The following is a 16,795-nucleotide window of genomic DNA, read 5'->3' on the forward strand; positions in this document are numbered from 1 at the left end:
GGCCTTAAAGGGGTTGTCCCAGAAAGTACATTATAATCAAGCAAAGGAGTATACAGACAGGGCAGCACAGGATCGAGCTGATACTTTCTGTGAGGTAAAATATTTTCCAGACTGTTTAAAAACAGTGTTTTACTTCACAGAATGCTGCATTTGTGATTCCTGTCTGTATACTCTTTTGCTTCCTCCCCTGCTATCCTGTCTGTATACTCTCTTGCATGCTCCCCTGCCCAGGAACTGTGGTATGATCAGACCATGTTCCTATAGGGTCAGACACAACCATTACACAGTACACAGCATTGATAAGATTATCTCAGCACAGGAACAACTTTTTTAGCACATCCAATTGTGGAACTTACTTTTATTCCAAGATCCACTGATTAATATGTACTTTGTGAGACAACCCCTTTAAGTATATATAATAAGTATAGGCGTACCTTGATCCATAGATGATCCCACAGTTCCCTAAGTACTGACAATTAAAAAAAAAAAAGTATAAAACTCAAGCTGCTCATCTAGCCTCATTCCCCCGATGAGCTTCTCCGGTCTGGGCTGCGTGCGGACTGAGGCAGCTCGCAGCAGGCGTGATCTAGTGACCTGAATCACGCCTGCTGCACTAAGACGCTCACTCGCAGGTTGAATGGTGGAATAGGGAGTCAGTGACTTCCTCCTCCCCTATTGTATTCACCAGTATCTGCATTCTGAGGATGCACATACTGGTGAAATTGAGACGATAGGTGATCACGTGGGGCGTTACACCACCATCTCCAGTGCTTTCCCGGTCTGCCTAGGTCTGGTATACACTGGATACAACACCGAGCCGAGTTGTGGTACTACGTCCTGTTGCAGTAATGTCTGTCATAGGTTTATAAATTTTCTAACTTGAACGCATTGAAAACTGATTTCACATGTATGAACCTGCCCTTGGGGACTCCCTGGTGTCTGGCTTTGTTCTTGCATTTATTGGGGTAGAATTCTTGTAGGCACTTAAGTAATGACTTTACAGAAGAACATGCTTAGGCCATTGCCTGAAAATAGGTTATTTTTTTCTTTTTGGGAGCAGCCCAAGTCTTTACATTGTTCTGTTATAAGGATTTAGTCATTGGAAAGTGGCTTTAAACACTTCAAAGTAGCAAAGCTTTTAATATGAGGCTGTTAGCTGTGTGTCAGGCAAGGGTAATGTTGGGTGGATGTGGGTTTACATTAAATACCTGTTGTAAAAATCTTCCTAACATGGTGAATAGAACATACAGTATAATTCCATCCCAAGCTACTTGGATCTGTATTTCTGCGTTTTCCTTTATATAAAACTGATTTCCAGTTAGGCATATTAAAAGGTCTTTTTACGAGAACACTCGTTTCCTATAACTGGCCCATAAAAGCACACCACGGATCGGCTGATGAACCAGTCAAAGCTTCTCTGTCAGCTGGTTATATCCTTTATGTGGCTCCTCAATCGTTGTGGCAGTGAATCTCATCATCCTGGCATGTGCTGCAGACAATATGTATGCTGTGTGGGGTCTGAACGATCAAACCGACAATCACGCTGTTCTTGCACAGTTTTAGGCTATGTTCACACATTTGCTTTATTGCTGTGTTTTTTTTTTCTGCAGTCAAAATCTGATCTCTTGGCAGTAAAAAAGCTGCAGACAAAAAGCAGGTTTTGCTGACTTTTTTGCTGCTTTTCTTGCTGCGTTTTTCAGGATCCCAAAGTTCAGCTTTGCTTCCACCATACAAACAAGAGCAATGCAAGGTGTTAGACCACCAATGCAAGACACGTGAAAACATAAACCATTTTTGGAGAAAAGGGCAGTTTAATCAAATTATTTAATGGAAAAAAAGATTTTTGCTGCGTTTTTTTTACCACAAATGAAAAGCTACTTTTGACAGTATCAGCAAAAGCTATGACATTTCAGAAATCCCATGTACACACAATGTTTTTTTTTTTCCTGATTGAATTGGAAAACTGCTGCATGTAAGTTCTTTCAGCGTTTTTTGAATCCTTTTTTCAACCCATATAAAGCAATGGGGAAGTGCAAAAAAGTAGCAGAAAAACCGCTGCAAAACACACTGCCATCATTTTTAGTGAAAAAGCAGGTACAGCAGAATGTGAAACACGCATATTTTTGTGATTTTCTCAAGTTTAAACCAAAATGTCTTGGTCTCCTCACCTAACAATGGCTGTTAGGTTTAGTACAATTTAATTAAATTGGTGATATGTGTTAGGCTGAGTTCACACGATGCGTTTTTCATGCGTTTCCGTGGCGTTTTTGCAGTTGCGGAAACGCCGCGGAAACGCATGAAAAATGCATGGTAGAAGGGCAGCAATGTTCCCCAATGGAAATCCGCATGTGCTGTGCCCATGATGCGGATTTTTCCGCAGCGTAAACGCTGCGGTCAAAAATCCGCAGCATGTCAATTAATTTTGCGGAAACGCTGCTCTTTTGCCGCCATTGACTTGCATTAGACCGCATGGAATCCGCATCACTGTATATGTTGATGCGCTTTTCATGCGGTCTAATGTGCGGATGGTACCCGGGTGTGGAGGAGAGGACTCTCATCCAGACCCAGGTACCATTAAAAAAAAAAAGAATAAAATAAAAAATATATATATTCTCACCTTATGACGGCCCGCGCTGCGTCCTGCCAGTACCCTAGTGGAGTATAAAATCTGTGTCATTTTTTTTTTTGATTACCAAAATGTGACTTTGTAAAAAATCATGATGGTAATGGTAACTCTACTGTTAACATGGGCCATACGGCTGGGGGCCAAGTAAGTGAATAACCACTTCTATCTTACTTTTAGGCTTGCATAGAAGTCGTTTACTGCCGGATGTGGCTTTGACCTTCACACACTCGCAGTTCTCCTTTCACCCTTTTTGCTGATAAGACGAAGAAACGGGTACAAACATGGCCGGCCATGTATCCCCTACGGTAATTTAGTAATTTCTGTATTTAAATCTAATGAAATGTTTTCTGTAATCTATATAGATCATGTAGTACAAGGCCATACAGTATGTTACTGAAATGTTGGGTAAATGAAAGTTTTCTGGTATTATGTGAATAGTTTTATTGTACAGGATTGAAAAAAAACTTTCTGGCACAAACTGCACCACACTTATCAACAGGTTGTCTATTGTATCCCTACTCAACTCTATGTACTTTTAATAGAGTTTAGCTGCAATACCAAACATGGGCAGGTGTGGTGCTGTTACTTTTTTTTTTTCTTAAAGCGCACCTGTCAGCAGGACTGTGCGCAGTAAACTACATACACTGTCAGGTGGGCGACATTACACTCATTAAAATGATACCTTGGTTGATGAAATCCATCCTGTGGTTCTTGTGTAATCTTTACTTTCAATTTGGAGATAATGATATGCTAGTGCTTTGGGGGGCAACCTGTAGGGGGCGCTGTATCTGGTGCTCTGCTTACATATTCATCTGTATTCTCTTATGACAGCTCACTCATTGTTCACTGACCTGCCTCCTATTTTACCTAGCCCCGCACTACTAGATGCATTATGTAAAGTAGGAGGCAGGTCAGTGAAGGCATAGTGAGCTGTCATAAGAGCATACAGATGAATATGTAAGCAGAGCACCAGATAGAGCGCCCCCCACTGTCCGCCCCAGATCACGAGCATATCATTATCTCCAGATTGAAAGTAAAGATTACGCAAGAACCACAGGACAGATTTCATAAACCAAGGTGTCATTTTAATCAGTTGTAATGGTGCTCACCTGACAGTGTATGTAGTTTACTGAGGACAATCCTGCTGACAGGTGCTCTTTAAAGCAAGTAGACATGGGTTTTCCTGATATAACTACCCCTTTAAAGGGTAACTGTACTTTCATGTAACTTTTTCAGAATCAGCTGTTCTGTGTGTATACATGAGGAATGACACTATCTCTAGCCAGTATATGACTTCTATCCTACGTTTTCAGCAGTTTTTCCATCTCCGGGCTGTACCTCTTATGCCTCCTTCACATGTCTGTGTTTCAGTACGTGTGGTATCCATTTTTTTCACAGATACCACTCATAACCATTGTAATCTATGGCTTTATACACATGTCCTTTTTTTTTTCCATCAGCACGGATGAAAAGGGCCAGTACAAGTCGATGGGTCCGTGAAAAACGTGTACAGCAAACGGATGGCATCCGTGTACCATCTGTGTGCTGTCTGTGTTTAACATTGCAAAGTATAGGAGAAGCTTTGTAATTTAGTTATTTCTTTATCCATACTGTAAAAATACTGATGACAAAAATGGACACACAGATGGAAAACACTGATGACACAAATACTGTTTTGGTTTTTTTTTTGGACGTGTGAAGGAGTCATTAGTTTGCTATCTACTCTGAGCTGGTGGGAGGAAATAGGCTGCAGTGATCTATCCCATCCACAGCACACAGATGAATTTCTGCTCTTCATTCTTATCTTATCACATAGAGATATGCAGCATAGAGGAAATCACACAGCAGTACTGATCATTTTAGATGTGAATACAGCACTGGAGTGAAGTAAAAGACTTTGTAGAAAGCTCAGCACGGTCTTTCTGTGTCTCTCTGCCACTCTCCCCATTTCATAGAGTAAAATAGGCTCTGTCATATGACGCCACAGTGAGCCTGCAGTCTGTCTTGTCCGAACAAGATGGAGTTGAGCTGTTCTTTCTGCTTGGATGACAAGGTCAGATGGAAGAGGTTGCAGTGGCTGATAAGTGGAGAAAGAACCTGATTTCTCTGATAAGATATATTACAAGGTTTCTTAAATTCACCTGCACTATTAATTTATGTAAAGTTTGTTGTAAGTACAGTTCCCATTTAAGAGCATTCATGACTACATGTAATCTGCATATTCATGACTACATGTAATCTGCATATTCATGTAATCTGCAGATCTGGTGCAATAATGTAATAGTCTCACAGCAACAATAAACCTCACTATAACACTGTTTTGTGGTATGTCTCACACTGTCATGGTTTTTCTCCCATTATATTTTCTAGGTGATATTTAGAGATGTTGCTGTTTATTTTTCGGAGAAGGAGTGGGATCTCCTTGAAGGGTGGCAGAAAGACCTGTACACTGGTGTTATTAAAGAAATTCATGGAATCCTCATCTCTCTGGGTATTGTATTTGCGTCTTATACAATATGAAACTTGTGAATTATTTACTCCTTTCATTGAACTTGTAGCCACACCCTGAGACGTGAATGTACAATGTATGAAGGGATTTGTCATAAGTTGATATACTCGAGCAATATATTTTCCTGTCTTTTAGGCTTTGTCATCCTAAATCCCAACAACTTCCTAAGGATACAGCCGGAAGAGGAGCCTTGTCGGAAAAGCCGCCAAGTCGTAGGAAGAAATGAAAACTTGAATATTGTTGGTTCTGGTGAGTTTTGTTGTAATTGATTTTATTTATGTTTTTTCTGTCTCATTAAAACATGCATGGCCCGATAAATAATTAGCTTTTTTTGGTCTTGTGTTCTTTGACGTTTTATAAGACAAATTCTCCAAAATGGTTTATGAATTTTGGGCAAAATCAAACATGCTCTCTTTTTGTCTTTAACCTGTTTCATGACTTTTTAGCTCGAAAAGTCGCATTTTCCACTAAAGTGTTACAAAATTTGCGCCAAAATATCTGGTGTACATAAAATCACTCCAGGGAGGTTGGGGGTGAGATTTAACTACGTTAGTCTAAAAATGTTGCTACTAAAATAAGTTGCAAATGATCAACCAAAAACATCTGGAAACCTCAAACACCTTCCACAACGGTGAACATAATAAAACAGGCGATCGCATGAATAAAGACTGTAAAAAATGTGCAAATGAAAGAAGAATTAATCTTAAATGAAAAACAGTGAAAAAAAAACTACACAAAAAAAGATGCAAATGCAATTGTAAATCAGGCCTGTAGCACTTTTACTTTATTGAAGGGTTTGTCTTGGTTTTAAGAAAATTGCAATAAGGAGGATCTGACACCAGTTTAAATAGTTCCACATCATGGAATAGTGGCTGCAGAGATGAATATAACATCGTTTTCATTTATTTTCTAACCTCCATTGTGGAAATATTAGCTTGTAACGTTTAGGTTATAATTTATGTTAAGTCCAGGGTGGTGTTGCCAGAGATTTTTCTTTGAGGGTGTGTATTTCTTCTCCTGTATGTTGCTGACCAATCATAGCAGCAGCAACATAATGGAGGAAAAAAGAACACACCCCCAGGAAATGTTTAAAGAGAAATTGTAATCTGATACATGCTGCCCAATCTGTGGGGAGCATATATCAGGCACTGGTTGTGTGATCTCAGCCAGGTATGTTTAATTCTGAAACGCTGCCTATCCTGACACAGGCAGAGTCCTGTCAATCCTGGGCAGCAGGCTGGGAGAATCCGCCAGAGACCCGCCTGTCCACCTAGTTTACTGCACGGTCTCTGTCCACGGCAGCTAGTAAAGTATATTTTTCTTATCTTGCGGAGATCATAAAGCCAGTGCCTGATACTTGATGCCCACAGATTGGGCAGCATGTATCTGCTAACAGGCTCTCTTTAAAATAAAAGTAAAACTCGCCAGTTAAATCCCTTGTCACCGATCCTGCAGTGACGACCACACATAAATCATTCACGTGACCGCTGCAGCCAATAACTATCCTCAGCAGTTATGCATGCATATACAGCGTGTGATCACGGTGGACTATGGTCAGCTGCACCAATCACTTGAAAGTATGTGACATCTTTGCTGCAGGAATGGTGGAGACCACCAGATTGTTAGCGATTCTGGAAATTTTTCACCTAAGTAATGGTTATTTTTTTATTTTATGCCATTTCCGTCTGTTTTGCTATTGCACAGGCAACGAATAGGGGTCTTTGGAAGCACGTGTTCTCACCTCTTAGCTGTCTGAATCTTCACCAATGATATAAAGCCGTGCATAGCCCGGTTAAAGGTTTTATAGTACACTCTCAAACTAACATAAGAATAGATTATTATTATTATTATTATTATTATTATATGAGCCGGCATCATGTCTTCTCCGGTTCAGTATGCTGTATTATTAAGCTGGGAAGATTTGGGTAAAGGTTTCCTTGTATATTGTACCATGGCTCAGGTAATAGTTATAGGGAATGTGTACTATTTCTTTTCTCTTGTTCCATCTAGAGTGTGGTATGGTGAATCCGGATATTCTATTAACTGTCAAACTTGGTGAGAAGCAGCGAGTGATGAACTCCTACGACCAGGATGGCAAAGGGAGCATGTCTTCTCCCAGCACAAGTAAGATCCTTGTAAAATGGGTGCACGGTGTAGTTATCTGTTATCACATTGTTTTGGTTTTCAATAGATCTTTATTAGACCTCATGTGCTGGTGCATACCGCAGTGCACAACAGAGGCTGAAATTGCCATTTAATGTGCACTGTATGGTGCAGCTGTGTCCATCTGATAAGCGCAATATTTTTCCCAAGAAGAAGTGCATGTGGGAGAGTATACTTGTTTAATATGGCGTTAGAAAACAACTGAGGAACTGAAACACTCAGAGAATTTTATGGGAACCAAAGTCTGGATTCACATTCTTAAATACTGTGTGTGCATGAACTATTAAAGGGAGCTTGTCATGTCCCCAAACACTATTTACCCCGCAGATTTAGGGTTAATCAGCAGGTTAATAGTGCTACAATGCTGTCCGGCCGCCTTACTGAAAGGGTGGCTACCTGGATAAAATTGACTGTATTCCTCCTGGCAGCCATGGACTTTAAGTCAGAGGCGTTCATGGAGCGGCTATGGTCATCGCTCAGTACACAGTGAGCGGCAGCTGTAGGTACATCCCGGAATTTTGATTGACAGCTCGCTCTGCATTGCATCTATGTAAAGCGAGTTATCAAATTGCCAGAGCATGGCATGCTTATAGCCGCCTCTCACAATGCTGTGAGCTGTGACTCTAGCCACTCCAGGCATTGCCTCTATAGCCGAAAGCCAGCGGAGAAAATTCCATTTCTCCTGGCAGCCGGACTTTCAGTAAGGTGGCGGACAGCATTGTACCATTATTAACCTGCAGACTAATGGGTTTGTCTGGTCCTGAACTATAAGTCTTCAGTCATAAGTCTGCGCGCTGTGAGGATTCTCTGGTGCTTCGCCGGTCATGTCACTGCAAGTATGTGATGTGCATACTCTCGGCCATATTTCGACTAGATGGACGTGGCTTCGCTCAATGCAAGTGTATTGAGCGAAGCTGGAAACAATCTAGTCTGAATGTGGCCGGGAGTAGGCATATCACATACTTTCAGTTACATGAACGTAGTTTAGGACCAAACCCCTTTAAGCCAATATCTGCAGGTTAATAGCGTTTGGGGACATTACAGGTTACCGGTAAGGCTAGGGCAACATCACATCTTATCAATAATTCTTATCAATCTGATGCCATTTCGGTCAAGTTCCAATCCACACACCACTGTGACTGAGATGTGACGGTCGCAAAAATTCCATCCCTTGATTGGTTGTAAGTAGGTCTTTACATTTCATGGCTTTGGAGGGTGAATAGTGATCAGGTTGTTGTATGAGTGGCCTATGTGAACCCAGCAATGGGGAAGGATACAGTGAAGGCAAGAATGTGGCGGTTGAGGTCACATGGGCCTTTTTTTAGTCCCTCCCACAATCTCACCTGTTCAGCATGGAGGGGGACGAAGCAAAGGAAAAATATATAAAAAGGTATTTTGGATTCACAATATCCACTGTAAACATTTTCTGTGTACATTTACACCTCTTTTGAAGCCTTTGCAAGAAAAGTATTGTCACAGCACAACCCCTTTAACTTTGCTCCTGTAGACTTCAATATAAGTCGCATGACCACTCTTGAGATCTGGATCTGCCAAATCACAACTGTAAAAGTCACATGACAGCAAGTTGCCGACAAGTGACACATGTTTTTTTGTTGCTCGAATTGTCTGAAAATTGCTGTCAAGTGGCCAGAGGCAGAATGTACCCCTCCCCATTAATGTGTACACTGCCAGCTCAGGGGATACATTTAATAGCAGTTCTCTGTTCACTTCTCCAGCATGTCTTTAATTTAAAAGGTAGTTAGCTTTCCTCAGCTTGTAGAGGCTGATGAAACGTTGGAGGCATTTGGTGTAAAATACCCTATAGGCAGGCATGCAGTTGAATACATTTCTTTTGTGTGTCCTGTTGTCTAGGAAAGATTTTCAGCCAATTTTTTTTTTATTTGAAGTTAAGAAAAATACATATATGACAATATATACTGTCCTAGAATGTGTGTAAAGGCATACTCTGAGTGCATGGGGTTTCCTAAGTAAACCTTCTGTATGCACCTTGGGAGCATATAAAATAACAAAAACCATCATGTGAACAGGCTGTAAAGATTCCAATTCACATTTATAACGGCCTTAGAATTTAAATACTTATAGTCCCCTAGGAATTGAACGTCAGACCGGTCATTATAGTGGGATAAATAATAGAAAATTTCCTCTAAGACCGGGCGGGTTATTTTCGGTTTGAGCCATGCACTGTATTATCTGCGTGGGACGGAGTGTGCTAATGAGAATGTAAATTGTTCTGATAATCATAGCACTTGTTATTCTCTGGGATTTAGTGCAATATACATAAACTTGGTTGTGTAATATGATACCGGGGATGTTGTCCTTTTTTAGTGCTAATGTTGCAAATAATTATATGTGTTAACTTGACTTACCAACATTTATTTGCGTGTGAATTGATTGATGCATACCCTCTCACTTATCTCCTCCTTCCCCTATTTGCTTAACTAATGAAATATTTAGCGGAGGACTTTCGGGTGGGGATAATGATGTTCTTATTAGAGGCATAGACGACATAATGGCTGCAGTTAGAGACTTGAATAACATGGCACCGGTAGTGCGCATGCGCTCTATGATTAATACCGCTGCGTGATCTCCGTGGTCCTCGCGGGGCGCGCGCACTAGGGTCATGGGAAGTGCACCCCCTGACCTGCGCGCGTCATCGTGGAGACCCGGATGTTGTGCGTGACACGACGGGTGAGACTGGAACACACGCTCCAATTAGCCCGACACCTAGATATCTTTACACGCTATAAATAGGAGCCATAACATGTAGTACTCCAGACAAGACACTTCCCTTGAAAAAGGTGCAGGAGGCACTGAAACGTGCGTAGGGGCACTGAATTGGACAGGGAAGCACGCTGAGAAGGTAACAATCACAATGATGTGGTGCAACTGATAATTATTTTTCAAATTCATAATGAGTCACTATGGCCTAGTGCAGTGCTTCACTACTGGGCTCTGACCAGTTGATTGTTGGACAGTTTCTTTGTCATGCCTCCTTACAGGAGACTATCACTTTGATACATATTGATCAGTTGATCATATTATATTGGATGCAGGGATTTCATATTGTGGGGCACGTCACATAGTCACTAGGACAAGTCAGAGTATTAAAATTGGCTATGACAATAGGTTGATGGACCATTCTGTACATTGCATTTTAATCCCATATTCCTAGTTACATGTGTGGCAGACAGCCCCAATTATTGAGACCATTTGATCTATTACAATTGATAGTTACTACATTTGGAACTGTGATAGACATTTTGTGCAACAAGTCGCACCTGATTTGTGTCCTACATATTAATCTCAGATGTTTTTTGCTTCTGGCTTCATGTCCTCTTGTTCTTGTCGTGAACCGTTGCTGATACCTTATGTAAAAAAAAAGGAATTTTCCTTATATGCCAATGCTAAATAGCTTGTTGAATTTTTAAATGTATGTTCATGAGTGTAAGTTTGTTATTTAATAAAATGATGACTTTACATTATTGCTATGAGTTATTCTGGTTCTATTAGACTCAAAATGGTGCTTTGTAGGGTTTAATAATCGTGAGTCTTTGTGGTTAATTATGACGTGGCGTGTTTGGGATTTTTTTGCTTTCACATTTATAACGGTTGGCTTTCCATTCGATAACTTTTGGTCCAGACCTTCCCTTACAGGTACATGTGTGTTTCAAGTAAGAAAAGTCTGCAAACCACTGTCAGATTCCACTCGCCTCTTATTCTCAGGAGCCTTTACAAACATAAGATAATAGAAAGGTGTTTTCATTTAAAGGGGTTGTCCGGTCCAAATCGATAAGTTTGCAGTCTCTCTGTGTGACTGCAGAGTTATCAATCCCCCCAGTGCACCCACTGCGCAGTGCAGAGAGTCGCCGGTTTCTGACCGGGGACCGGAGGCTTTGTATGAGTTATACATACTCCCGACCTGTGACCATGGCCCCGCTCCATACACTGTCTTGAGTGAGGCGAGTATGGAGCAAGGCCGAACCCACTGGCCGGGGATATGTATTACTCATACATACCCTCTGGTCCCGGGTCAGAAACCAACGAATCCATACAGTGCACATGCTGGGGGGATTCATAAGTCACACAGAGTGACTGCAGACTTATCAATTTGGACCAAACAACCCCTTTAAGAATAAGTAATCCTTGAGATTAGCCAAAAATATCAATTAAGACCCGACTCTCTGTACACCTGCTGCTCAGCTGATTGAGTGAGGCCGCTGTGCACAAATCTAGGTGCGCGTCCCCCGTCATTGTTCACTAGAAACCGTTCATACTATAGGTAGCCTCTGTGTCTGGCTTTGTAGCCACTCATTTAATTGGAGCTGGTAAGGAGTCTCCATTGTGACTTGTAGTACCAGGCACAGCCACTACGAAGTACAGTGATGTGCCTTGTAACCGTAACAGAGACATTGCCCTCGGATTGCTGTGGCTCCTTCCATCATTGGAGAATTGGACCTCTGCCATTCTTATATTGGTGGCCTTTCTTAAGAATAAGAAATCAGTATTGTTTTTCTGGAGAGCCTCTTTAAATTAGAAGTTCACATCAACTTGCTTAGGACATCAGCATTAGGTATTAATGTGATGATCATGAATACAAAGATGCTACTATTTAATCATTGAGGCAGTGGAGTTATGTACAGGTGATAAACAGCTCCTATAACTGAAAACTCATTCTTTTGCTGTTCTTTACCTTTAACGTTCTCTTTCTCATTAAAAATGTTAAACATGTAGTTGACATGAATTTGTTTTGACTTTGCACCAGGTAAATTTATAGACCGATTTGGAGAATACACGGCTGTTAAGGACGAGACACCTCTTGAAGATTATACTGTTATCTCAGATGTTGAATGCTTGGATGACACCGAACAATGTAAGTGGCCATTCAGTGAAACTTAAATTCCAAGTGCGAGCACTCAACGTCGTGGCAGCCAGTTTACTGTGAGGTGAGGTTTGTTTTGGACACATTTTGTTCCCTGATCTGATTTTCTGATTGGGTTTGAGTTGAGGCTCTTAAGGATCACTTTGCATCTGAGTTGAAATGTGACAGTGGCTAATATATTTTGCCCCCAAAAAAAATTTCAGTCATAATATTTCTTTTTCGTTTCTGTTACAGGTTATCCTTCAACTCCACCTATTGTTCGCCGGGTTAATTTTCAAGAACACCCTTCAAAGAACAACATGCAGATTGATGGTAAACATGGTATCAAATATGCATCTGGTGAGCTCTGGTTATGTTCTTCAAGAAATCAGTTTGAGAATTATATGCAGTCATGTGATATAGTTGCATTGGTCCCCTGGGCCCCGGCGCTGCCGCTTCCCAGGGTCCCGGTGCTCCCGCTCACCAGGGCTCCGGCGGCGCTGTGGTCTAGCACGCCAATAGTAGAAAAGGACTCAACTGTGGAGTTCTTGGTGTGGTCATTTGAGACAAATCTCATCTCAGGAGAACACAGGCAGCAGTTGTAATCTCCACTATAGGCATTTTCTTTTTCTATGACACGGTTATGTTTACCAAAAGTTGGTCAAGGAAGGACAATAGTTGACCCATCACCGGGGTCATGGGTGCCCAAAGCTTGTTGGTGCTCGAAGGAAGCTACATCTAGCCAATTCTGTATGATCTCACAGAAGCGCTAGTGTAGGAAACAATTGCTGAAATCACTACTAACTGAGCATAAGGTGTTGTAATACACAGTGCATCACAGCTTGCCAACGTGCCCACGCCAAACCCTGTCTACGTCCAAAGTCAACTGCATTGGCAGATTAGCATCATAACTGGACCATAAACTAAAGGATAAGGGTGACCTTGTAGGATGAATCTTTTTTCATTTACATCATGTGGGTGGTCAGGGAGATGGTACCTGGCGGCACTGGAGGAGGAAGGCAAGCCGACAGAAGTAGTGTGTTACTCTGGGCAATGTTCTGGTGGGATATCTAAGGTCCTGGTTATCATGTGGATGTCACTTTGATATGTGTCACCTACTTAAACATTGTACACTCCGTCAAGGCAAAGGCAATAGTTAATAGCAGTGACCCCTTTCAGCAGCATAGCAACCTGCCATGCTGCAGATTGTTCAGGAGGGGCATGAAAAGGTATTGACTTGTCCCAAAAATTCCACATTCAAGGTTTGGGTGGGATTGACTGGAAAAACTAGTCTAATCCATGGAGCTCTCCCCTCAAAACTTACATGACTAAAAAGATCTGTTGCTGATGTCTTCACCTTTAGAGGTCTTCAAAGGTGGATTGAGGGAAGAGCTGTGTTTTGATGGCACAAGGGGAACCCACACAATATTAAGAAGTGTTTTTTACTGTTGTGGCTGATTTAGTGTATGTAGCCATACATCTATTCTGTCATATAGACTCGGGTAGCCAGAGCTGTCACAGAATAGTATTGTTACTGATCTGCTTTATTAAAAGGATTGTTTTTCACTCCTAGTACAAGGACACAGAGCATCTACCTCCGGTATTAATAAGACAAGTATCGTTGCAGTTCCGCAAAAGTTCATAATTGAGAAACCCTACAACATTTGTGAAAAAAATGTTATTTTGAAAGGTGAGTTCAGAGATGACCACAGCAGTTCATTTTTACCATTTTTGCATTCTTTACGCAAATGTAAAAAAAATATATATAATATTTATGGTCAGTGACAAAATGTAGAATGTGTTGCAAAATGTTTCTTCTAGAAAATGGTCTTCTTGATCGGCTCTTTTCCTATATCTTTTAGACGTCACTGCATGCACCGCTCCCTGGAATTAATGGAGTTTTGAACTAATTAATCATAAATGACCACTTCTAATTGATTTAAATGGAAAAAGCATAATTTAGCAGCAGCATTAAATTGTCAGACGGGTGTCACATTAGGTATGCAAATATCCTCTCTTCAGAGAGGAAGAGGAGATGAACTGTAGTGCTACCTATTAGGGGTAGCAATCCTAAAAGTCAATATCAACTCTTTAGCAAGCCTTGCCACATAACATGTTTCAAGGTGTTTGCCCCTCATCAATGCAAAGCAGGAGGTCTCATTTGGCTAAGTGAGAGGCCTCTGATATGAGGTCTAGGGGGGGGGGGGGCATTTCTCCTTATAGAGAGTGCCAAGTTGGTGTAAGGAGACTTATAGGCCATGAAATGCTCCTCTGGGAATTTGGATATCCTATGAATATACCAATAATGCCCATGATTAGAATACACCCGTAATTTAGCATTTCCTATGGACTTTCACTAGCACTTTTTTTTCTCTTTGTAGAATTTCCCAGCATTGAACCTGTCACACTAAGAATGAAATCAAAAGAGCCGCCGTCCAACAGTGAAAATATTTGTTTGGATGGAAGAGATGTAATAAATTATACTGTAGGTAAGTTCTTAAGAATTCTACAAAGGATAGAGTTTTCTCAACTCGCTTCCGGGAGTTGTTCATTTCAGGAATAATATTGTTTGTGCCTTTGTTTTAAGAGGAGAACAGGTATCTTACTAGAATACAGTATTTGTTTTTTTTTAATCCCTCACTGATGAATTTGCACTTACAGTATGTTTAGAGGGTTATCCGATGGCATAAAACCACCAAATCACACACACATCACTTTTTTTCTTCCCATATATATAACCTGCTAAAAAGTTCATTTATCTTGATAGCACTAAAAATCTGATCCAAGGTGGCCAAACAGATACGATTCCTGTCCAACAAAAAACATCTTACCTGGTCTGGTGGCTGCTTGTCTTCACTGAGAGCTAGAGTTGAGGATCGGGCAAAATTTTAATTTGCCTGTTGGCACATTTTTCCCAGGAAATTCAATTTATGAAGAATTTATTGTCTACTAATTTAATATACTTTATTATATTCTGGAGTCTCTCCAGTCCCCAGAGCATAATAAAGAAAATATTTTAAAAAAATTGTTATACTCGCTTCGCCGCTGACCTCTTCGGACCCTCCGTTACTCACTGCCACCCATCCAGTCCTGGCGCATTTTCAGATCTTCTGCTGCTCGCAATGGAAACTTTGTATCTCCCGCACTGTGCTGGGACTTCTGGGTGTTATCGCACCACGGAGAGTCCTGCACACATGCCCGGGAGGTCATGGCATCACAACATACGCTTGTGACCTCTCGCACATCTGCTCAGAACCTTCCCGGGCACCATTAAACCCGGAAGTCCCAGCACAATGCGGCAGATACAAAGTTTCCATTGCAAGTGGCGGGGGATCCGGAGATGCGGTCAGTAGAGGAGTAGCCTCAGAAGTCGGTGTTCAGTATAACTGTTTTTTTTTTTTTTTGTACCTTTGGATGGCGTACAATGGTCCAGATAAAAGGTGGCCAGCGGCAGCCATTTTGCTGAATTCATGCAGAAGCTCATTACAAAAAATCCACATTTTGGTGAATATGGATTTTTGTATATTTGAGTAGAATTCAATTCCGCTCGCATCTTTTCGCTCATCTCTAATGAGAACGAAAGGATCTGGTGGTAAATTTCAAAATAGCAATTGTACGAGCTTTGTCGTCTTCCCTGTGTGTCAGCACGTGATTGTGTTACGTTGCTGTAGGGACTGATTAGTTTCACATCTATGGCCAGGACAGAAATATTACGGAGTGGTGTGCCAACACGTGGGGGGTGGGCTAGGAGATTCTCACTGTGGGCATGTGGTGTGATTGCGTCTCATTCAGGAAGGTCAGGAAAATTCTAAATCTACTTTGTGATCCATTGGCTTAAGTTTTTCATTTGTAAACGAATGCGCTCACAATTTTGTGATCGGATTATTCTTTTAACTTCATATGATGACTTATAAACTATCAGTGTGCATTTTCATATATTTTATATATTAGCAAACAAAAATTGTGGGGAAAAAATTCTTCTCCCGTATCAAATTAAAAAGCCTTCATGATCCTATGACAACACTTAATGCCACCATCCACTGGTGCTCTGCATAAAGATTAATCGGAGTATTGAAAATGGCCTAGTGAGCAAACGCACGGATTCTAAAGCGCTCATTGATTTATATGTGGGAAGCCGGCACTCGCTCATCCTAGCAGACTGATGCTCTCATTTTTAGCAATGATCTTTATTACAGTTGGATCATAAAAAGTAGAAAAAGGGGTTAAATAAATAATTGATTGTGTTTTGTATTCTAGTATTGTTGGGTATCACTATTTATTCAGGCCACAATATGACTGCGTGTGCAGCAGACAGAAATCTCCCAGATATGTGGTACCTCTTTAAAGTGCACCTGTCATTCTCTGAAAGACTACACTGCATGTACCACAAGGAGCAGTGACATTTGTAATGACCTTTTCTGTCCTTTCCCCAAAGCTACAGTACCTGGGACCATTACCCTACTGGATTGTTGCTGAATCATTTGCATACTGGAACCACTGGCATTAGGCAGAAAATGCCAAAAGGAAAGGGAGGAAAAATATTAAGTAAAAAGAAAAATAACATTAAAAAAGTAAGCATTTCTGAAATCTATAGCAAGCATAGGTGATGTGTATAAAC

The 16,795-nt window shown here is 41.1% G+C and overlaps 1 protein-coding gene across 1 annotated transcript in view; it reads left to right on the plus strand.

Annotated features, from left to right (window-relative positions):
- Positions 1-16,795, plus strand: part of LOC141193156 (uncharacterized) — a 50,824-nt gene that overhangs the window by 22,488 nt on the left and 11,541 nt on the right. The window contains exons 2-9 of the mRNA XM_073662089.1: positions 2,804-2,931; positions 4,997-5,117; positions 5,271-5,384; positions 7,146-7,259; positions 12,082-12,189; positions 12,433-12,537; positions 13,751-13,867; positions 14,559-14,666. Of these exons, the coding sequence (XP_073518190.1) occupies positions 2,908-2,931; positions 4,997-5,117; positions 5,271-5,384; positions 7,146-7,259; positions 12,082-12,189; positions 12,433-12,537; positions 13,751-13,867; positions 14,559-14,666 (811 nt within the window). The 5' untranslated portion in view covers positions 2,804-2,907. The remainder of the gene's footprint in view (positions 1-2,803; positions 2,932-4,996; positions 5,118-5,270; positions 5,385-7,145; positions 7,260-12,081; positions 12,190-12,432; positions 12,538-13,750; positions 13,868-14,558; positions 14,667-16,795) is intronic.

The sequence above is a fragment of the Phyllobates terribilis genome, unplaced genomic scaffold (assembly GCF_046119375.1).
Source record: "Phyllobates terribilis strain yellow unplaced genomic scaffold, ASM4611937v1 Scaffold_65__1_contigs__length_7625178, whole genome shotgun sequence".
Classification (NCBI taxonomy): domain Eukaryota; kingdom Metazoa; phylum Chordata; class Amphibia; order Anura; family Dendrobatidae; genus Phyllobates; species Phyllobates terribilis.